The sequence below is a fragment of the Tachysurus vachellii genome, chromosome 1 (genome assembly GCF_030014155.1).
Source record: "Tachysurus vachellii isolate PV-2020 chromosome 1, HZAU_Pvac_v1, whole genome shotgun sequence".
Taxonomy (NCBI): domain Eukaryota; kingdom Metazoa; phylum Chordata; class Actinopteri; order Siluriformes; family Bagridae; genus Tachysurus; species Tachysurus vachellii.
The window spans coordinates 21,250,535-21,275,157 of NC_083460.1; the positions used below are offsets into that span (position 1 = coordinate 21,250,535).

General features: G+C 40.9%; 1 protein-coding gene across 2 annotated transcripts; it reads left to right on the forward strand.

Annotated features, from left to right (window-relative positions):
- The first annotated feature begins 16,670 nt into the window (after positions 1–16,670).
- Positions 16,671–21,370, forward strand: fth1a (ferritin, heavy polypeptide 1a). Of its 2 annotated transcripts, XM_060876924.1 has the most exons (6): positions 16,671–16,897; positions 18,116–18,205; positions 19,177–19,282; positions 19,607–19,753; positions 20,413–20,538; positions 21,043–21,370. In XM_060876924.1, the coding sequence occupies exons 3-6, from the start codon at positions 19,181–19,183 to the stop codon at positions 21,199–21,201; spliced, it is 534 nt and encodes a 177-aa protein (XP_060732907.1). In that variant the 5' UTR covers positions 16,671–16,897; positions 18,116–18,205; positions 19,177–19,180; the 3' UTR covers positions 21,202–21,370. The 2 variants fall into 2 exon arrangements, with proteins under 2 accessions (XP_060732907.1, XP_060732900.1); XM_060876917.1 differs by lacking the exon at positions 18,116–18,205.
- Positions 21,371–24,623: the final 3,253 nt, after the last annotated feature.

Consider the following 24,623-nt stretch of genomic DNA (forward strand, 5'->3'; position numbering starts at 1 on the left):
GCGGAATGAACCAGGACTCTAAGGTTCTGTGTGCTTCTTCTGTGGTTATCTTGGCTACATATCCGGCGGATTCCAGCTTTCTGATTTCATTGCAGTAGGCCTTCGCCTGTGCAGGATCTCGTGCCAGTCTGCGCTCGGTACTTCGAAGACTGGGAAGAACAGCATCCCTTTCTGCACGAAGCATAGTCATAGGTATGCGTCGGAGCAAAGGCGTAGCATACCTTTGAACGCCAGCCACGTTCACCCTGATGGTGTTGTCCTGGAGCATGGCGAGAGCATCTTTATCTTGCTTGGACCTAGTGACCATTTTCTCATTATATGGAAGAGTGTCAACCAACCAGAGTCGTTCAACATGCCGAATCAGATCATCATGAGATCGGCTGGTGGTGATATGAAGGCACTGCTGATAACGTTGTGAGGGCTGCTTGGGGCTCATGGGGCCTTGAAGAGACCATCCCAACTGTGTTCGGATGGCTACTGGACCTCCCTCTGGGCCACGGAATACAGGCTCTATTGGTGTTAAGCGATGTGGCATGTCCGAACCTATAAGAAGTAGTGGTTTGACTCCGTCAACAGGAAGAAGAGGTAGATCTCTCAGATGATGATAGGCTTGTTGCAGCGCCGCTACTGGATAATTATGCTCTGCCAGACCGGTCGCAGTAAAGGCATGGTGGATAGTGAACCTCTGTGTAGGTCGGGTGACTGAAGAGACCTCAAAGGAAACAGACGAACCTACAACTTCCGTATGACATTGTCGGACAGTCTGTAAATGAAGTACCTCAGGCGTACAAGAAAGCTTGAGCTGCTGCACTACAGGGAAAAGTACAAGTGTTCTCTCTGACCCGTCGTCAAGAACGGCATGTGCTTCCATTGTGTAGGGTCCATTATGGAGGAGGACCTTGACAATTTTCAGCATGACTCTGGGTGTACGGTTCGTCCTGTCCAAGTAGACCTGGGTAGATGGGAGACTGACAGTGAGGACGGATCTACTGCTGTCACTGATAGAGTCATGAAGAACTGTGAGATGTGGTTCTTTACATATTTTACATGGATGTTTAAGGTTGCAAGACTCTACTGCATGTAACCGTCCACATCTCCAGCAGCGTTTACCATCTTTGATCCATTCCACAATCTGGGCCGTAGTCAACCCTTTGAATGTCTCACAAGAGTTGAGGTAGTGATCCCTGTTGTCACAATGGGGACAATATGGCTTAGGCTTAGAACTGGATCTCGAAGCTGGCAGCTTAGAAGCGTTTGCTGTACTCTCACATGTCAGGAGGACAGGCCTTGGATGCTCTTTAGGATGCGGTGTTCCTCTAGCTCTTATAGGGGCCTTGGGAGTTTCACTCTGGAACATAGCCGCGGCTCGACTAGAGATGCGTTTTGCTTGGGACTTGATTTGGAGCCAGCCTGCAAAATCAGGGAGTGTATAGGTCTTGTCAGTACCCGTCTGGAGAATACCCCGGTTTAGACAGTATTCAACAAAACTGTCACAATAGGCTGGTGGCAGTTTGCTCAAGAGACGGTCTACATGCGAACCACATAAAAGCTCACAACTGTTCTGGCCCTCAAGAGTTCTCAGCATACCCACCAGGGACTGGACTGACAAAGCAAATGAGTCAAAGGCATTGGCATCACCCAGCCTAAGAAGAGGAGTGTTCAAGATGGCAACCAACTCGGATTGAACAAGCTGTCTTGGCTGTCCATACTTGTCTTGAAGTGCCTGCAGCGCAGCGGAGTAAGGCTGCGGGTGATACATAAAGGCTTTAGCTAGCTGACGAGCACTGGGGAGTATTAAATGACTTATGAGGACATAGTATTTGTACTGTTCACTGATATGGTTGTGATTACTCAACAAATTGTCTAACGCTAACTTGAACAATGCAAAGTCACTCTCAGCACCACTCTCGAAAACTGGTAAGCTAGGCTGTGGAATGCCATAGGTTGATGCATACAGGAGCTCTGGGTGCCACCTATACCACCACAGGCGGACTCACCAGGTATTTACCCTGCAGGTGTGCCCTTCCACACACTTGGATAAGGTGAGTAAACAGCTGAGGAAGATGGAGCTGCTTGAACGTAACCGGGAGATTTACAGTAAGTGCCTTTGTCGATGCTTGATAGTTAGAGATAGAGAGCCGTGACTGACCTGGAAGTGGCGCGTCGGGCATGCTGCTGCTTATAGGGTTCACAGCACATCACAGTCTTGGGAACACTGCCGAAGGCTGAGGTGGCACGTTCGATGTTGATGACTCAGAGTGTACTGGAGCAGCAGTGTAAGCAGACAGTGCTATATTAGGGAGTGGCGATAAGAGCACTTGTGACAATGGGTGCGGTGCAGTGTGGAAGGGCACACCTGCAGGGTAAATACCTGGTGAGTCCGCCTGTGGTGGTATAGGTGGCGGCTGAGACACCGCAGAATCGTCAGGACTATGTTGTTTGTTAGGGCAGGGCAGCCGTGATGACGTCACAGCTTTCGACTGGAAGGGGGGCTGCTGAGGCTTGGGAGACAGGAGTTGAGGTGAGCAAGTCTGGTTGTACTGTGCTGCAAAATGTGTGCTGGGAGAACCAGAGTCTGCAGGAACTGGAGTGCTTGAACTGGAGTTAGACAGCATGGAAGAGACAAGCTTAGCCACTTCAAGTTCAGTCTCTGCTTGTTGAAGCTTACGCCGTCGTTCTCAGCGATTTGATAGGGCCACCTTTGCCTCTAGAGCCTCCTCTTGCACTCGCTGGGCCTCTCTGGCTTGGGCCTGCAGTCTCTGGGTTTCCAGATCAATCAGTGTGTCTTCTTCTACTTGCTGCCATAGACTGTCATACTGTCTCTGTTTAATCGTCTCCTCCAGCATAGCAGTCTGGATGCTAGAAAGCTCTGATGGAACATAAACACCAGCGGACATAATGGAATACCTACTTGTCTTGAAGTGAGAGCTGACACCACTGTGTGACGTTGTCCTCGAGTTGCTTCGGGGCTGTTTAGGACAGAGAGAGTTAGCTTTTGGAGGAGGGTCACCTGCGGGTTGGTAGCCGACATTGTAATCATCCAGGTGGGTAGGCAGATTCGTCTTACGCCGAGGTCTGGAAAGTGTCTCAGATGCGTCACTTCGTGCTTCATCCATATTGGTTCAATATTGCTCTCAATCCGGCTCGAAGGACCACTTTGTGAGGGAGTGATGCTATCCCTCTAGATTAAACTGGTTGAGGCGGCCAAATATGAACACGATTCCGGTTAGAGAATCAGACAGTGGAGGAAGAGATTCTTCATACAGTAGCCTTTATTAAAGTCTTTGAGTTGTCACCGGCAACAATCATCTGATGGCTTTATGAATGTGTGTGTGGCATTAAGGCATAAACGCACAATACAGAGCATAAAACAATCATGTAGGTATGAACTGAAAACTGTTCCTTTTTCATATATATATATAAACCTATATATAAACCACCTTTAGTGGTTTTTCGTGCAACCTTATATATGCACACATCAGACAAGCTTGAAAAGGGCCGTTTCACCTTGTTTCCATGAAACATGATAGGACACAGTGTGTTTATGTCAGAAATCTCGGAAAAAAGCTTTTTTACATTATTTTACGCTAATCATTTAATGATTATTTTCATGAAATCTTAGTCATGACACACATCAAGACCATGCTACAACCCTCACTGGACCCGCTACAGTTCGCGTATCATCCAAACTGCACCACAGACAGTGCCATTGCCACAGCCCTCCATTTAGCCCTCACCCACCTGGACAATAAAGACACTTATGTACAAATGCATTCAATACAATCATCCCTCAGCACCTGATTAGGAAGCTGAGCCTGCTGGGACTAACCACCTCCCTCTGCAACTGGATCCTGGACTTCCTGACTGGGAGACCTCAGTCAGTCCGGATCGGGAACAGTTTCTCCAGCACCAACACCCTGAACACTGGAGCCCCTCAGGGCTGCATGCTCAGTCCACTGCTGTTCACCTTGCTGACTCACGACCGTGCAGCAATGCACAGATCGAACTATATCATCAAGTTCGCCGATGACACGACTGTGGTGGGTCTCATCAGCAAGAACAATGAGTCAGCATACAGGGAGGAAGTGCAACACCTAACTACCTGGTGTAGGCCAACAACCTGTCTCTGAATGTTGATAAAACTAAAGAGATGGTTGTTGACTTCAGAAGAGCACAGAGCGACCACTCTTCGCTGAACATCGATGGATCATCGGTAGAGATTGTCAAGAGCACCAAATTTCTTGGTGTTCATCTAGTGGAGAACTTGCTACTGTTCGGATGCATTTACTTGCGCTCTGTGCTTTGCGCTTTTGCTTTTTCACTTTTATCTTTTGATTTAACTACCAGCAGTTCAGCTCAGTGCTCAAACTAAACAATTGGGCACTCACACTAAAACTACAAATTCCTGGAACTATATTGATATTTGGAATATTCAACAACTTGGGGAACTCCGTCCAGGGTGTATCCTGCCTTGATGCCCGATGACGCCTGAGATAGGCACAGGCTCCCCGTGACCCGAGGTAGTTCGGATAAGCGGTAGAAAATGAATGAATGAATGAACAACTTGGGGAATTTGTCATAGCGGTCTAATGCCCCTTTTCCACCGAGGCAGTTCGAGTGCTGGTTCGGAGCCAGAGCCTAATTTAGAACCAGTTCTTTCTTTTTCGACAGCCAAAGCACAGGCTCTGAACCAGGAAAAGTGGTTCTTAAGTAGCACCAAAACGCCGCTGGTCTAGACTCTAGAACCGCTTGTGTCAGGGGCTGTGGGCAGGGCTACTGTTAGCGCATTTGATAATGTACCTTAAGTATACTAATGTTTAATACACTTTTACTTTACCGCGATATGATACATTATCAGCACACATGATAGTAGGTAGCTACATGCTAAGGCTACCTTTTTACTGTGTTAATGATAAAATAACGTTATGTACTTTCTCGATTACAACCTCCGTTTATACAGATTACATGGAGCTGCACGTACACGTTGGATTCGCCGCGTTTGGATGCTAATTTAGGTTCACAAAGCCATGAGCATTAACAGTAAAGCAACATCCGCCATTGTTGATGTGTTTGTGTTTGCCGCTGCTGCGCTAAAGTTGCTGGGACACGTGACACGTATACAGTGACGTCAGACTCGGCTCTGTGATGGCTCTTTAGCCGGTGGAAAGGCAAACCGGTTCTTAGAAGGTTCGCCAGTGGAACCAACTTTGAACCAGCACCAGCACTCGGTTCTTTTTGGTGGAAAAGGGGCATAACAGTCTGCTATTGCAGTTTACAATCCTAAATCAGGACAACACAGCTGCCCACACTCGAACAGAAGAGAAAATGCCTTCTTTTGGATCTCTATCCACCTGCTGCTCAAACTGCCACAGACTTCTACAAAAGATTGCAGTTCTCGAAACAAAGTTACTTGTAGTGCTGCCAGAACATACAGCAGAGCTTCATCATGGTCCCTCTCAACATAAAGCTGGTGAGTCCTGTGAACCTAATGCTTTTAAACAGGTCATAGTGGGCTCAGAGAAACCTAAAGTAATTGAGGACACAAACCGATGGCATAAACAGGGTGTGAGACCCAAAGGTGTTCAAGACATTAGACGAGTGTAGTCACGAGTGTCACAAATTGCTGCATTAGCATCATCTACCCCAGATATGGGTACACCACGAGAAGCTAATATTGGTATTCTACCACCCTCTGTGCGGCTTGAAAATAGATATGAAGCACTAGTGAGTTTGGGCGAAAAATCCCCAAATGTAAATGGACACAGATCACATCAGCCTGTAGCAAGAGCTAAGAGACGCTCAATATCATACAGGCAGCGGCATTCCACTGAGACAGCAGCCGAGCCAAGCACGCTGATAGCGGGTGACTCTATTATCAGAAACATTGAAAGCAAGGCTACCCGTACATACTGTTTTCCTCGGGCAACGGTTTCTGATGTTAACAAGAAACTTTGCAACATTCTGATGAAACATAAGTCTGTCAGTCGGATTGTCATACATGTGGGAAAGTGGGAAATGATATTTGGAAAGAGCAGTCTGAGCTCCTCAAGAGGAATTTCAATGAACTTTTTGAAACATTTGCAAGACTGAAAGTTCAATCATTCAACAGTGGACCTCTCCCAGTCAGAGGAACAAATATGTTTTCTCAGCTACTAAGTTTAAATTCATGGCTGAAAATAACCTGCACCATGAGAGGACTGAATTACATTGACAATTTTAATATCTTCTGGAGTGAAACGCAACTTTTTAACACAAATGGTATCCACCCAAACAAACTAGGTGCTAGGTTGCTTAAAGACAATATCTTTTTCTTCCTTCATCATTCATCAGCTGAGTGTGCCAGTCCACTCCTGAACGGCCTAAATGACCACAGGATTTCACACCAACACCTGGATGGACATTCAGTTGACAAGGATAAAACTCCGCAGCCACAACAACTACAGTCCTCAATGAATCAGCCCACCAAACTTTACTTTTATAAGTGTCTGTAGAGCTGTTAGAAGAGGTGGAGGAATAGCTGCTTTATTCAAAGATGCCTTTCAATGCAAGCAAGTGTTACTTGGTGATTACCAGTCTTTTGAATATTTGAGTATTGCTCTAAAAGCCCTGCTAAAAAAAACAGCATTGCTGGTCCAGCATAAGCAATGTTTTGCAATGCTGGTCCAGCATTAGGTGCTGGTTGCTGGTGTGCTGGCCGACCAGCCTGGGATGCTGGTGTGCTGGCTGACCAGCCTGGGATGGTGGTATGCTGGTCCAGCATTCGGTGCTGGTTACAGGTGTGCTGGCCGACCAGCTTGGGATGGTGGTATGCTGGTCCAGCATTAGGTGCTGGTTGCTGGTGTGCTGGCCGACCAGCCTGGGATGGTGGTGTGCTGGCCGACCAGCCTGGGATGGTGGTGTGCTGGCCGACCAGCCTGGGACACATTTCTTAGTGCATATTCATAGTTAAATAAAGACCAAGACAATTTTCTAGAGAATTGTAATTCACTTTTTAATAAAGAAAAACATTCTGGACATTCCTATCAATCATTTACATGGCTTTCTTTATATATACACACACACACACACACACACACACATATATATATATATATATATATATATATATATATATATATATATATATATATATATATATATATATATATATATATATATAGTGTGTATACATATATATATATATATATATATATATATATATATATATATATATATATATACACACTGTATATATGGACGATGACATTTGCCATCACACTGTAATATACACATGTGCACAAATAACGTTACACAATATAACCTTTACAACACACATTTTTGTTCTTAGCTTCCACTCTCTCTTTTAGCGAGTAACAAGTAGTATGTGGTGGCGATGACCATGTTTTTTTAAGAGGTGCCACCCAGACAACTCCTGCTCTATACCTTCTTTATTCTCTGAAAAATTATAGAAACAAAGTAAGAAACAAAACTATATATCACTCATTTGTTTATATTGCGCAGTGAACGAGTTACGATAAAACAGCTACTGCTTAAGTTACATACCTTTAAGCATCAGTATTTGTGCCCTGAAGAAGTCTTGCTTCCATCGTACCAAATATACCTGAGTTTGGTCAAACATGTCGTAATTAAAGTCCTTAATATCGCTAGTTGAAACAACCGCCATGCAGCTGTCATCCAGGTACCTCACGTATACAAACATTCTGATTCCCAGTGATCAGCAGATTCGTTGTGTAGAAGCGGAAGCTTTTTATTTACCCCAAAACAAAATCCTAATTACGGTGAAAAACAAGATGATCTGGAACGTGCACTTATACTAATTTCGATAAACACTGTAAGGTATATAATGTATTCGAAAACATTGTGAGATTTATTTTTGGAAAGAGCAGGAACTACATTTTGTTCTGTCGTTTAATAGGTACAACATAAAAATTTCATAAATGAAAGGTGACACGCGACAGCCGGCCATGACTTCTTAACAGAACTTTTATTCCTCCTTTTCCACAGTACCGTAACACACCCAATATAGGTTCCTAAGCATACTATATGCCTCATAACATTACCGTAAGTAACATAATACTACATCCCCTTCCACAAATAAGATTCTTACATTCTTTTCTTTATTTAACACATGGGGGAGCAAATAAACCAGCAATGACTATACTTGACTTTCTTATTAGACATTGAACATGTAAATATATAACCAACAACTTTGAACAATCTTCCTCATTGTTTTTTTTTCATTCATTTTCATTCAAGAGTTTCACTACCTAGAAGGATGGGGTGGACTACCCAAAACCTTCAACCGAGTGTGGGGATTATTCTGCTCCATTGACCAATCGGTGCTTCTCTCTAATTACAAACAAAGTCCTTTAGATACCCGGGAGGAGTTCTAATCCGGGAAGGGTACCGACTGGTACATGGAGAGGTCGGTTGGGAACCCAACCGAACTTCTGCCGTGCTGGATGAATCTTCAAAGAGCGGAGATGCCTGTATCTCCGCCGAGTCAGGTAGGTCAGAAGTCACAGGAGCTATTGGAGTTGGTGAGAGATGGAACCTGTTTCTCCTTAAGGTACCTCTGGGTGTCTCTATAAGGTAAAACCTGGGAGAGCCAGCGGTAGACACAACAGTGCCCTTTTCCGAAGTGTCTTTGACCCACACATGTTCACCCGGACGCAAGAATGTCATGTCACGTGCTTTCTGTCTTTGGTTGAAACATTGTTTCTGTTTCAGTCTGTACGTCAGTTCTTTCTGTTTTAGCTTTTCCAAATCTGCAGTCTCTGGAATGAGCTGAGACGGAATCACAGGAACTCCTGTTCGGAGCTTTCTTCCCACTAGGAGCTTGGCAGGACTGTAACCGTTGGTGAGAGGGGCCGCTCGGTAAGCCATAAGTGCAAGGTAGGGGTCCGCAGACTTCTTAAGGAGGTTCTTGATGGTCCTTACAGCTCGCTCCACCTCCCCGTTACTCTGCAGAAAGCGAGGACTTGAAGTCACATGGTCAAAACCCCAGCCCCACGCGAAGGCCCGGAAACCCTCAGAAGCAAACTGTGGCCCGTTGTCCGAGCGCACCACCTCAGGAATTCCATGACGTGCGAAGATGGATTTGAAGTGTTCAATCACAGCTTCTGCTGTTGTTGAGGACAGTTTGGAAACTTCAAAAAACCTTGAAAAGTAGTCCACAATGACCAAGTAGTGCTTGTTGTCTTTCTGGAACAAATCTGCTCCCACCATAGACCAAGGCCTCGTTGGGAATTCAGTAGGCATCAATGTCTCCTTAAAGTTAATTTTTTCCCAAGCACACGTGTCACAGTTCTCAATCATTTTTGTAAGGTCTTTGATGAGACCCGGTCACCAAACTGACTGTTTAGCTCTTTCTCTACACTTAGTTATGCCCAGATGCCCCTCATGCAACTTTCCCAGGATATCAGCTCGGAGCGATTTCGGAATGACAATCCTGAGTCCATTCAATAAGAGCCCATCATGCACACAAAGGGACCCTGAGAAAGCCATGTAAGGCTGGATAGTTTGGTCAACCGAGAACTTACTTGGCCAACCTTCCTCACAGTACTTCTTTAGCTGCTGGAGTATAAAATCTTTGTCTTCTTGCTCCTGGATCTCTTTGAGCCTCATTTCAGTAGCTGGAAGGCTCGCCATTACAGAGTCAGCATACAGGTCAATATCCTTTTCAGAAAGCCCTCCCGCTGTACTATTTATGGGAGCTCTAGACAACACATCTGCTGTTGCGATGTTTTTGCCAGCTACATGTGATATGGTGTATAAGAACCTCAGAAGACGCATGCGAAGACGCTGAATGCGTGGAGGGAGTTCGTCCAACGTCTTGGAGCCAAGCAGAGGAACAAGAGGTTTATGATCGGTTTCAATGTGGAAACTCTTCCCAATGAGAAACTCTGCAAACCGCTCACACGCCCATGTGGAGGCCAATGCCTCCTTCTCTATTTGTGCATAACGTTGCTCTGTGTTACTGAGAGCCTTGGAAGCATATGCCACAGGTTTACATACATTGTCTGCTTGCTTCTGGAGGAGAACACCTGGTGGTGTTGTCAGTTCCTATTTGATTTTCTCGAAGGCTTCTTGCTGATGCGACCCCCAAACCCACATGTTGGACTTTTTCAGTAAGTCTCTGAGTGGCTGCGTTTTCGCTGCCAAATGTAGTAAGAATTTACCGAGGTCGTTTACCATTCCCAAGAACCGACTTACTTCACTGACATTACATGGCTGTCTCATTGCTTTTACTGCTTCCAGCTTATCTGGATCTGCGCTTACCCCAGATGCCTCAACGATCTGTGCAAGGAACTTGATTTTTGTCTTTGAGAACTCACATTTCTCATTGAGTGTGACTCTGGCTTCCTGAAGCTTTGAGAGCACCCTTCTCAGCCTCTCATCATGTTCGCTCTGTGATGATCCCCAGACAAGCACGTCATCCATTTGACAAACAACACCTTCCAGTCCCTCAAGAATCCTGGACATGCGCTTTTGGAAATGCTCAGGTGAAGAAGAGATTCCAAAGCATAAACGGTTATAGCAGTACCGGCCAAATGGAGTTCTAAATGTGGTGAGCAAAGAGGATTCCTTCGAAAGTGGAATCTGCCAAAACCCTGCATTGGCATCAAGTTTGGAGAACACTTTGGCTCCTGCAAGTTGTCCTAATGTGCTTTCTACTGAAGGGAGAGGGTGTTTTTCTCTCATAACCGATTTGTTCAATTCCGTGAGATCTGTGCAAATTCTCACTTTACCTGTACTCTTTTGCACCACAACCATGGGAGAACACCATTCAGTTGGCTCCTCCACCTTTGAAATTACACCCTGCTGTTCCTTATGCCTCAATTCTTCCTTCACATTTGGTAAGAGAGGGAGGGAAATGCGTCTTGGAGTCGATATGGAGAAAGGTATTGCGCCTGGCTTCAGCACAATGCTGTACTCACCGTCCATTTTGCCTAAGCCATTGAAGAGTTGTGGAAACTCCTTTTCTACCCTTTCTTTAGAAGTTAAGCTGACAACATCAAGCCTAGCTACTAGTTGAAGTGCAGTTACTGCTGGTCTGCCCAACAAAGGCATGTACAACCCATCCACCACATAGATTTCCTGAGTTGTATGTTTGTTATGCTTGCCAAGGGTTGCTGAGAATTTCCCTTTTACCTTCAGTGATGTTCCACCTGGTCCCTGAAGGACTCTCCTGGGAGGTTTCAGTTTTTGGAACTGGCCCTGTTGTACAGTGTAACTGGGACTGCTGTTACATCAGCCCCCGTGTCAGTTTTGAACATCGTCTTGAGATTGTCAATTTTTATCTCAGTCATCCAGGGGCTTCCTGTTACATCAGATGTCAGTGAACCAAGAAATGCAATGTCCTCCATTGTATCTGAAGTTAGCGTTGCTATATTCACCTCATGTACTGTCTTTGACTTACATGCTCTAGCATAATGTCCCTTATTATGACAGAGGTGACATATTGCATCTCTTGCAGGGCATCTCTGCAAATTATGCCCCTTTGTGTCACCGCATCTCATACATAGCATCTGCTTTTTAGGCTTTATATGAGGTGTTTTCCTTGCCAGCTGTCCAAAAAGTGGCTTTACTGGTTTTGTTTTCACATTACTGTACAGTTTAGTTTGTACACTATCCACCTGTTCATTTGCCATGTCCCACTTGAAGTTTGACTTGAGCTGTTCCTGTTGTTTTTTTACTAGTTCACTCTGTCGAACTCAAACGACAGCCTTCTCAATTGTCAATTCAGGGTCCAGCTGTAGCTGTTCTGACAGCCATTTATCTGTCAGACCCACGACGAGTCTATCTCTTACCATCTCATCATGCAGATCGCCGTATCCACAGTGCTCGGCTAAACAGTGCAGTGCTGTTATGAAGTGATCCACTTCTTGCTGCCGCTGATTAAACTTCACCCCCTCAAAAATCACGTTCCTTCGAGCTACAAAGTGATTGTTCAATCTGTTCTTTACTACTTCATAGTCACTCGCCGCTTGAGGACTTAAATGCAGGGAGGTGAGTATATCCTCGGCCTCCTCCCCCATCGTATAGATCAAGGCATTCACCTGATTTTCATCTGCCTGTGTTTCCAAGCCAGATGCAACATGAAATCTCTCGAAACGTTTTATCCATTTCAGCCAGTCATCCGCTTTGAACGTGAATTACTCCGGCGGAGAGACTTGAAACTGAGCCATGATAGCGCCGTGCTAACTCGTCTCGTCAATACTTCATGCTGACGGCATGAGCGAAACTGCAAGCTTTCATAGAATTCAAGTTTGCAAAAACGCGCATTACGGTGAAAAACAAGATGATCTGGAACACGTGCACTTATACTCATTTCGATAAACACTGTAAGGTATATATAATGTAGTCGAAAACATTGCGAGATTTATTTTTGGAAAGAGCAGGAACTACATTTTGTTCTGTCGTTTAATAGGTACAACATAAACCTTTCATAAATGGACCACGCGACAGCCGGCCATGACTTCTTAACAGAACTTTTATTCCTCCTTTTCCACAGTACCGTAACACACCCAATATAGGTTCCTAAGCATACTATATGCCTCATAACATTATCGTAACATAATACTACACATCGTCGTGAACATAGTTGCTCTAAAGGTTGCATAGCAACGCTGATGCTGGGTAATATCTCTTCACATTACCGCTTTACTAAAAAAACAAACAAACAACTTAACTACCTCTTAATTGAGACAAATGGATTATATATATATCTTTCAAAAACCATCATTCTGTATGATTTATATGCTGCTTCCCTCATGGAAGTCAACATTTGTTGGTATTACTATATTTAATTTGTGGAGACACTTTAATCCCTAACGAACGATTTTTAAATGTTTTTATTCTTTGTTATTCAAAGTTTTTGAGCTTTGTTATTTCAGTTCTTTATTCAAAAGAGGAAGCAAAAGAAATAACACACTTATAATTAAATATATTCCAATATATTGTGTTTTAATCTTATATTAATCTGTTACATAGAAACATACACAAGCAAAAATAAAGGTTGTTCCCATAAAGCTCATTCCAGCAAGATCATACTGGTTAACCAGCTACACCAGCCCCGTTTTGCGTCATAACACCATGACTATGCTGGCCACCCAGCTATACCAGCACTATACCAGCACTATACCAGCACTGACCAGCATTATACCAGCACTATACCAGCATGAACCAGTAAAAACCAGCCTGGACCAGCATGGAATTCATGCTGGTTTATGCTGGATTTTTCAGCAGGGAGGTACACCACGCATTCTGTTTACAATTATTTATAGGCCTCCCAAATACACCCCAACTTTTGTTGATGAATTCACAGAACTTTTATCAACAATCTCCTCTGAATTTGATTATTTTGTTATTGCTGGAGATTTCAACATTCATATAGACAATGCAGAAAACAATACTGCAATTGAACTGTTAAATGTTTTAAACACTTTTGATCTGACCCAGCACCTGCAAGGTCCTACACACAATAGGGGACACACTCTTAATCTGCTCATTAGCAAGGGTCTACACATTTCATCCACTGTTAACAAGGATGAAGCGCTATCTGACCATTTCTGTGTTTACTTTGATTTATTGATCTGTCCTGCCACTGATGCTAGATCTGGCTATGTCAAAAAAAGGTTCATAAATGAAAACACCAGTGAGGTATTTATGAATGCTTTATCAATGTTGCCAAACATATCGGCAGACTTTGTTGATGTTCTCCTTGAAAATTTTAACTTAAAAGTTAAAGATGCTATTGATGGTATAGCTCCAGTAAAGGTCAGGATGATCACTGGCAGATGTAAAGCACCTTGGAGAAACACAACAGCTGTACAGAGCATGTAAAGAACATGCAGAAAAGCTGAACGTATGTGGCGGAAAACAAAACTTGAAGTACATTATAGCATCTATAAGGACAGTCTTCGTGCTTTCAATGTAGAACTAGGCACAGCTAGACAGATCTTCTTCTCAAACATTATAAACAACAACATAAACAACACTCGCACTCCTTTTGCTACTGTAGAGAGACTAGCAAACCCACCAAATCAAGTTCCTAGTGAAATGCTGTCTGACAACAAATGCAATGAGTTTGCAACCTTTTTCTCTGAGAAAATCAGTAATATCAGAATGGCAATCAATACGGCCTCATATTGTAATGTGGTCAGTCAGACCTCAACATACAAATACAAACACATCTGTTTAACCTTCCATTTACTAACTGAGCACTGTGCTGATTCACAATGACTGCACTTTTTATCCAAATCACTTTTACTCCTGTTTTATTCTTTTTAACATATTTTAAACTGTTTTTATTAAAATCACATTTATTTTCTTTAATTGTTCTTTGTTTTTATTATGATTTTATCGTGTGTCTCTTATTTTTACATATATTTTTTTTCTCTCTTATAAATTGTTTTCTAATTTCTATGTAAAGCACTTTGAATGACTGTGTATGAAATGTGCTATACAAATAAACTTGCCTTGCCTTTGTATGTCCCTATTCTGAGACTGATACTCCTGCCTTTCCTATTCTCTCCTGTCTTCAAACCCTTCTCCCTCCTCTCCCTTCCTCGACCAACGGTAGTCAAATTTTCAATGTACTAGATTATGTACAGTATTTACAATAAGTGGGGAAAAAAACACACACACAAACAGCAGAAGAGGAAAATCTTTGGAGATAACGCAGGGCCAAACCAAACAATGTAAGCCTCTTTACTTCCTAATGTTCACAACTTATCAACAAAAAAAGAAACTAAAAAACTTATTCCAAAACTCTACTAAAACTACAAAAGAAACCATTCATAATAACCACACCATCAATAAAAACAATGTTTACAAAAATGTTACATGCATTCAGAGAAATACACCAAGGCAAGCCTTTCAAACTGAAGACAAGCTCAGGAGTTCAACAGCAAAAGTCCCCATAGATCACAATGAGCTCCCATTAGTGTTAAAGGAAACATAATCATATGTAATTATATGTTAAATATAAATAGAATAATAAATAAAAAGGAGTCTTGCAGATAATTTAAATATATGGAGTTAAATATTAGGGTCATAGATTGTGACTAGACATGCCTTCAACATTTCAAAACATCTTGTATCATTCACAATGAATGTGTGTAATAAAAGTCTGTTCAAATGTTTGTTTTGTGAAGGCTATTGTGATGACCATACAATGAGTCACACCAGTGATGATGGGAAGACAGCAATTTTAGATTATAGGGGAAGTTTCCAAAGAGAATAGATGCAAAGGTAATAGAAAAAATTAATACAAGTTTAAAAGAGAATACACAAGCACACACACAAGCACACACACACACACACACACACACACACACAACTATGACCACTCAGTTCTCAGTTGCAAGTTCTCACTTTTCAACTGTATTTCCCCTCAAAATGTCCACAACACGCACATCATCATCTCAGCCTGACTTCTGAGTCACACTGAACAAAAACTTTACACAACATTGGATGACTTTTCTTCTAGTCAAAAATGGAATTCCTTCTGTTTCTTCACACCGGTTTTTTTTTTACTTAATTACACTCTACTGTTGTAGCCAATGTACAATGTAAACACATACTTCTATCATACACTGTGGTTTAAGACCATGTAATTCTGAATGTAGACTACATTCAGCATGTAATAATTCATGTGTAAAGCTCATGTGGTCGAGTGGTCATGTGGCAAGCAAGTGCTTGAATATATCTGCGGCAGCTGCTCCACGTGGTGACAAAGGTTTTATCACCATTTTAAGTGACACAAGTACACAACTTTTACAAGTTTGTATATCAAGATTTAGCTGTGCACCAATAAATGGTTGTAAAAATATATAACACTATATATAACACTATATAAGTGCGTTAACCTGCACTTTATTCCAGAGGAGGAATATATGTGACAGAACTGTGAGCTGGTCCAGTGTGTCATTATGGTCTATCAGTCTGTTATTAGATCCAGACCTCCAATTAACTGTAAGGTAAGGTACATAAAGTCTAGACAGTCTAGTGAGACAAACCCAAACTCTAGTATTGACATTATTTTTTAAATGCTGATCTGAATAAAAGCCACAGCACACTAGAGCTGATTGGAGTAAACAACAGATTTAATCTTAGACAGCAATAAAATATTAATTTCATTATGAAGATTCTCTGGAGAAAAAAAGACTTTTACAGAAATGTAGGACTTTTTCTGCACAGTCACTCTGGGGTTATTACACACTGCTAGATGATCAAGCAGATTTAAAGGACATGTTGTTGTGTAATTATACACGTCGCACGTTTTTTGCTCTGTAATGTGCTGATATTCACATTATTATTAATTGAAAAGGCTTTATTTTACATAGTCTATACATACATAAATATTCATTATTTCTAAAATACCTTTAAATAAGTTGTTAATGTATGTCTTTGCTTGTTTAGTTGGGTGTCAGTTTCTGAAACCAGAAGTGCTTCCCACAATAACAAGTCACTCTCTTTCACCTTATTTTTCACATAAACCCGGAATACGTGACATTTCCATCGTATAAAACTAATAGCCTAGAAACAAGACTCCTCCCAACGTTATTTGCGCCATAGATATTCGCTGTGATCAAATATGATTGGCTTGCAGAAGAAAAGCCCCTCCTGCCTTATGAATATTCATGAGCTGCGCTAACAAAATCCGCTGCGCAGCGTCTCAAAGTCAAACCGATCATCGTTCCCGGACAGACCGAAGGTTATCCGCTTCAACAGTGCTTGGACGGCAACCTTAGATTCTGTCATCGCCAATAGTTCGTTTAATTCCGATCATTAAATCACTAAATAATTTAGCTTTAATCGCTGAATAAAGCCGCAGATCCTCCGCTTGAAGCCGTTCATTACAGCTAAATTACAAACCTAACCAACGAAGGTAAGATATTTTTGTTGTTTTTATATTACTGTTCCTAACAAATTTTTAATTAGAAACACAAGTTACAATACTAAGCCATGCGTTAGTATTAGTTATCCCACGTATATTCCGGTAAATCCCTCCTTCATGCCGTTTTCTGATTGGGTGTTAAAGTGGGGCGGTTTACAGCTGACCAATCATAGCGCCGAAGTGGAGTAAAAGCAGCCAATCGTAGCGCAGTGGCTGTGTGTTTGTCAGTACGGTTAGGGCTTTGTGTGCGTTAGGCCCTGATGCTGATGACGTAATTCACTAAAATATTAAAACTGTGACGAAGAAACAGAACTGAACTGTATTTTACAGCAGATTCTATAAATAAGATTTAAAGAACGTTCGAATAGACGAATGGCCGCATTTTGTGTGTGTGTGTGTGTGTGTGTGTATTAACGGTCTTATTATTAGGGGTCAAGCCCCGAAGGGGCGTAGACACCTATTGTTATTGTCGGTTTTCTTCTTATTATTATTCTTCCTCTTCCGCCATTGAAGTCAATGGCAGCCCACAGAACCGTACGTAGGAAAGTTATGAAATTTGGCACACATGTAGAGGCCAGTCTTAGAAGTTACTATAGCAACTTTGGTGTGTCTAGCTCAAACCCTCTAGCGCCACCAACAGTCCAAAAACCCAATTTTGTGCTGACTCGTAAGGCCTAGAGACAAAATTCTTGCATCCTCAGAATCAGAAAGGTCTTTATTGCCAAGTATGTTTTCACATATGATGAACACACACACACACACACACACATTTACTCGCACACTTACTCACACTCGCACACTCACATACTCACACACACACTCACTCATACACACTCACTCACACACACACACACACACACACACATTTTGAATTTTCACGTTAAGTTCAGTATTTTACCAATGCAATGCCATATCGCTACGAAACTTGGTATGGTTCATCAGTGTCATGTTCTGAGCGCATCTGATTGGCTTGACCCCGGTATCGCTGCTTGCAGCTATATTTATTATTATTATTATTATTATTATTATTATTTACAGGGACCTGTGCAGAGAGAAACTCCACTTGAGAACTGAGAACCTACTTATGTAGCTTTTGATAAACATTTATATTAAACATTCAGAAATACGAACCTCTCTTTTATTAGTGCTTTTGTATGAGGCACTAAAACACTGGGTCAGTGCCATGATCACAGCTTTGTCCTGTGACAGGGAAGCAAATGAAAACAACTTGTCCTAAAGCCCAGCTTACGATGGATTTTGCACGTTATCCTGCCTGAGAAAGCTGCAGTGAAGCTGAAGGTGATATCTGAGAGAGCAGGCGGTGGTGGTGGCCTCATGATGGTGTGCTTTATCATACAGAGCAGTGATAAGAGCCACAGAGAAGCTCCATCATCCTGTAGAGCAGTAAAACATTCACGCTAAGCTCTTATTACTTTACTTTAGAGCTTAATTACAGTCTGGTGTGTTAGTGGGGTAGAATCTTTACTCTGAACAGCTTGGCAGTATTTATAATCAATGTTTTTCATATTCTAAAATGTGAATATTCTACATATATTTTTTTTTAGTTCTCTATGAAATTGAGTTTAATCTCTTTTCCACACAATGCTGTTCCATAGTGGAATCACTGGGCATTCATGTGCCTTCACTTATTTATTTGTTTTTGTTTATTTTCCCCTGTGTCTAAAGTTTCCTGCTTGTTTGGTAAATCATCCCTGTTGCCAGATCTGTGTCTGTCATCCGAGCCGTAATGACTGGCTGATAGCTTTAAAAATCTGTAATTAGAGCATGTCTTTTCCTGTAACGGCACACCTCAGAGTTAACAGGAGCGCTAGGTGTGTATGGGTATTACAGAGTGTTGGTGACAGTGCAAAGGGTGTTGTGTGAAAGGATTGAGCAATGATTATCTCTTGGACTTGTACCCTGTGTGTTCGTGCCTCATCCAGAAAGTAGCATGGTGAATAATGCTAATCTAATAAGAAGATGTATTATAGAATGGATTACAAGACCAGGTGTTTTCCTGCTGAATTGTATAATGCATAAATTTTTTGCACTGTCACTCCTCACTAAAAGGAGATGTTGTGTAATTGTTGTTGCACCTTTTTTGCTTATGCTGTGAACATGAGTCACTGAACATGATGCAATATTTGAAACGTTTCTAAAGTTAGTATTTGTGAATTTCTGAACATTTATATGAAGAAGAGCTGAAATGTTTGTGTGTACTCTTGTGTAATCTCTCTCTCTCGTGTGTTTGTTTGCTTCCACATACACAGCAACATGAGCTCTCAGGTGAGACAAAATTTCCACCAGGACTGTGAGGCTGCCATCAACCGGCAAATCAACCTAGAGTTGTACGCATCCTATGTCTACCTGTCTATGGTAAGTCTGTTCTTACAGTATCATAGAGGGGGAAAAAATGAGAATCTTGAATCCTTTCATGAGAGAGACATGAGGTGTGTGATTTTAAAATCTTGTGCAAAACTAAATGGATTTGTGGAATTTAATTCTTTAGTTATCTAGGTGAAAATGCCTTTATAGCCTTGAAGTGATGCATGATGGGATCGAGCACTGAGCTCTGTGTAGGAAGTAAAGTTTCCTTTGCTTCATTTCAGCTCTCTGACTTTCCCCTTTTAATAGCCAAACATTTCTGGCTATTAAAAAAAAACTGTTTTTTCTTTTTCTTTTTGTATCTTTCTTTCCAAGTCATACTACTTTGACAGAGATGACCAGGCTCTACACAACTTTGCCAAGTTTTTCTGCAAGCAGTCGCATGAGGAGCGCGAGCATGCAGAGAAACTGATGAAACTCCAGAACCAGAGGGGAGGACGAATCTTCCTGCAGGACATCAGGGTAAGTGATCATTTCCATGTTTTCCCAACTTTATCTTAATTTTTTTTCCCCCTTACAAAATTAAAATGCCATATGACCGTGCAGAAGCAGGGATATTATTCTACCAGGGGAAGCACTAAAATATTAGCTGTTACACCTTTTACTGTTTACATGTCCCCTATGGTGCACGGGACATGGTTCTTACCCTCAATGTATATGATTTTGTTAAGTTTTCAAATGTCTGTTTTACAAATAAAGCATTTAGACAGGGATATAATGACAAACATGAGGTTTGTGTGTTTGGTGAATTAAGAATTGTAATCAGATTAGTCCCTTAAGTTATTTTGTGGTAGATATAGTAGCATGCTCTTCTACAAAATCTAATACACCTTGATTTTAAAGTTAGTTTTATAGTGACATGCTGCTGTACACTGATGGCAAACACTTAGTGTGGGCTTGGTTAGGGAGCTGTGTGAAGTACAGATATTGACAGTTTGTCGGGTGGAGTTGTTATCGGTAAGAAAAAGTTGATAAAGCTCAAAGCTGCTTAAAACAGGCAACAGTGTGAAAAGATAACGCATAGAAAGATAAACATGTGGGTGGGTTTTATTTTTCGCTTCAAATGGCAATGGGTAAAAGTTGTTCACTTGATTATGTCCATTTTTGCTTGTGTGCAACAGAAACCAGAGCGTGATGAGTGGGGCAGCGGTGTGGAGGCTCTGGAGTGTGCACTACAGCTGGAGAAGAACGTCAACCAATCCTTGCTGGACATGCACAAGGTGGCCTCTGATCACAATGACCCTCATGTAAGTGCACACAGAGGCAACATTACTGTAACATTTGAACACTTTAAATAGTATGCATTAATTTAAACATGACTAGACTGAATGTGACCAGTACACTTTCAAAATATTATCAATAGCACACACACACACAACACGTCTTGTGAAACTCCTGTTTGCTTGTATTAACACTTTAGCTTCACTTTAACCCTGTTAACCCCACTGCCTCATGAGACAAAGGATCAGGTCAGATTTGATCTGATAAAGTGAATTATGAAATGAGGCAATCAAGTCTGTTTGGCCAGGTTTGTTGTGTTCAGAAGACAACTTCCTTTTCAAGAGCAGAAACCTGACGACCTATTTAGCTTTATAGAGTCTTATCTGCTCTAAGCAAAGGAGTAAATCTCTCAGCCGACAGTTGTGTTGGAGGAAACTGGACTTTAACCTTTACTCAAATAATAAATCATCTGAATAATGGGATGGCCAAACATTTGTCTTTATGTTTAAAAATTATTTTGTCTGTTTCAGATGTGTGACTTTATTGAGACACACTACCTGGACGAACAGGTGAAGTCCATTAAGGAGCTTGCTGATTGGGTCGCTAACCTGCGCCGTATGGGAGCGCCTAAGAACGGCATGGCTGAATATCTGTTTGATAAACACACACTGGGCAGTGAGAGCAGCTAAACTCCCTTCACACCAGGATAAACCGTCCTACCATCTGAATTTTTGGTGTAATTAATTGCTCTCTGTTTTTCAGCTTTCTCCTGCTTCAGCAATTCTGTTGCTGGTTCTTTTCCTATGTGTGCTATTTTACTCCTAAAGTTCAATCAAATAAACAAATTGTTGGATCCTGTTCATTTTTTGTGTGGTATTATTTTAAGCTTTTTATCTGCAGGTATTGCATGATAATTAGGTGCTGTGAGTGCATGTACCAAAGTGTTTGTGAACAATCAAGCGATTTTATAATCTTAAAATTATCATACACATAATCAAACTGAGTATTTCCGAGTTTCATTTGACTGCTGAAGCCATGTTCTGAATAAAGTTCACAAAGATCTACAAAGAAGGTATCACAAAGAAGGTATGTGTTGGTGATTATCACTGTGGTGCTCCATGACAAGAAGGAAGATGATCAAGGAGGCTGACAAAAGACCTACAGCAACATTTAAAGAGATTCAGGATTATCTAGGTACTGGTGACCCTGTGCATATAGTGACAATCCATCATATGCTTCATATCTAAAGTAAGGTTCATTTAGAAAGCAGCTGTATTTGACCTCATTATCTAACACACACTAATCTCATGAAGAAAGAAAGCTGAAACTGTAGTGAAGAAAATTCCCCTAGAATTAATATTTCAACTGAAACTGAATTTCATCTACAGATGAAATAAAACTAATCTTCAATCAGGAGTACTGAGTACAGGAGTACATGAACAATAAAAAAAAACTGCCAAGGGAATAAGCATTAAATTTTTTTGTCCATTGCAATCCTGAAATAAAGTCTGGTTGAAAAGCTTTCATTATCATTTTCCCCTTTGACCACCAACATAATTATAGATCTTATAATTATCATCTTCAGGGATTTGAATGCCTTAGATACAGACAGAGTTGTTGTTACACGGAAGCTGATTGATCCGGAAATGATTTACCATTTTCATACAAAAGCAACAAAAGAAAAGCAGAGTGTTGGGTTAGGGTTAGGGTTAGTGAGTGATAGGGGTATTAGTGTTGGAGATAAACAAAATAAAACCCTTTAAACCTTTAAGTAAAAATAATACAGAGCAAAGGAAAGAGGAAGTAAATGTGTCAGATGTCACTGTGGTTGAATTCTGGCAAATGACCAAAAACCAAAATATTTTTTATTTGCTTTCTGATTTTACCTTGGGGTCTGCCATTAAACATCATTTTTGGTATGATGTTTTGCTTAAATCAGAACCAGAATCAGGTTTATTGGACAACTGTGTTGACACACACAAGGAATTTAGTTCCAGCTGTTTGTGACTCTCAAAAGTACAGACATAAATAACACTATACTGTACAAGACAAGATAATACAGACTATACAAGACAATGCAGATGTGATACAATATAGACAGTGAGTATTAAATATGAATACAGTATATATGACTGATCTAGTGTTAATTTCGTCACCTATTTTTAATTTAGTCTTAGTCTTAGTCTTGTGCCAAATGTCCTTGTTAGTTTTAGTCATGTTTAGTCATTCACATATCTTTTTTTGTTAGTCAAGTTTTAGTCGACTAAAAGTCTCGTAATTTTAGTCTAGTTTTAGTCAAAAGAAAACTCAAGGCATCTTAGTCAAGTTTTAGTCGACTAAAAGTCTTTTAATTTTAGCCTAGTTTTAATCAAAAAATTGTAGTCTTTTTTTTTTAAAATAACACATTATTACTGAGATTATTACTGATAAACATTTCAGTAAAAAAAGTGTTTCACATATCTCAAACATTGGTTAAATGTCATAATTACCCGACAAAATACACTTCTTGAATGTTTTTGTTGAATGCAAATGTTAAACGTGTCTGGTTTTCAATTTCTGATTTAGGAGACACATTCACAAATGATTAACCTATAAATATACTCAGACAAACTGAAAAGAATAGGCCTACTTTACTGTGGGCCTAAAATACAACCCGCGAATCACAAAAGTATCAGTGAGAAGTTGAGAACACTCGTTTAAACAGTGCATACACTCGAACTTGACTGCACATCACATTTTTTACTTTATTCATACTGCTTTTAATCGTAATGCAAAGACCGGTCATCGGGACATAAGCTGTCATGTACAATAAAAGAGCCTGCGCAGCGACAGGAAATATAATTTAACACAAAAAGCCTGCCTAGACGGTGGACTTGCGCTCAGGAGTTTTTATTTATTTATTTATTTATTTATTTATTTATTATTTATTTGAGCGGCATGTGGACGAATATTCTTTCTACGCACACACTAAACAGCGCGAAGCCACAAACTCGTTCTGAATATTTTAAAGGCGTAACAGCTGATGAAAAAGCAGAGACAATTGTAGACGAAAATGAAGAGAGATTTTATCTTAGTTTTTATTTTATACAAAACATTTTCGTCTGAGTCATTTTTCGTCAACAATAATGCATGCTAATTTAGTCTTAGTCAGTGTTTTTGGACAGTGGTGCAGTCTTGTCATCGTCTCGTCTTAGTCATGAAAAAGTTTCAGTAAACAAAGCTCTGTAGCACTACCAGAAGGGAGAAGTTGAAAGAGGTTGTGTCCAAATGAAGATGTCTAAATCCTTGGTAGCTAAGTATTCTATTCTCACACTTTAATTACATTATCTCAAAGCTACAGTAAAATGCACATAAGATAAATCAATTCAGATGCCGACTCTCAGAATGTCTGTGATGCATGTGCACCCCAGTAGAGAAGGAATGATTTATTTGCGGTTTTCTCCCTTTTCACTAAACTTCAGTTGTAGCTTTAAAGTTTAATTGTAGGTGTTTAAAAAAAATTTTAGTTTTTAAACCTGTATAGTGGAAAGTATCAAAATGTCCTCATATGAAAGGTTTTCCCTGCAGCACATTTACAGACTCATCTTACATCATTCTTTATCCAGGTTAAACCAGAAATTATACAGAACAATTATATTTACAATTATTTAATTAACATATGTTTTTACTCTTGTTCACTGTTCCAGTCTTGATTCTTCCCACACCTGCACTTTATGGAATCATAAACCCAGCTCTATTTTAGAAGCAATGCTGAAAAAATACAGATTCACTTCCACTTCTCAGCTCTATTCTAATTTTGAAACAACAAAAAAGACAATCTGCTGTTCTGCTTTTCTTTTATTTATATTGTTAAAATGCTATGCAAAGAATATTTCATTTAATTGAACAATGCCAAGACATGCATGAGCTGTGGCAGCTGTGGCAATTACAATAGTATAAACTGTTCATGTAATGTTCATGTTGTTCACACTTGTAGAACATTGATGTGACGTGACATACAGCTAAGTATGGTGACCCATACTCAGAATTCGTTCTCTGCATATAACCCATCCAAAGTGCAAACACACAGCAGTGAACAAACACACACTGTGAACACACACCTGGAGCAGTG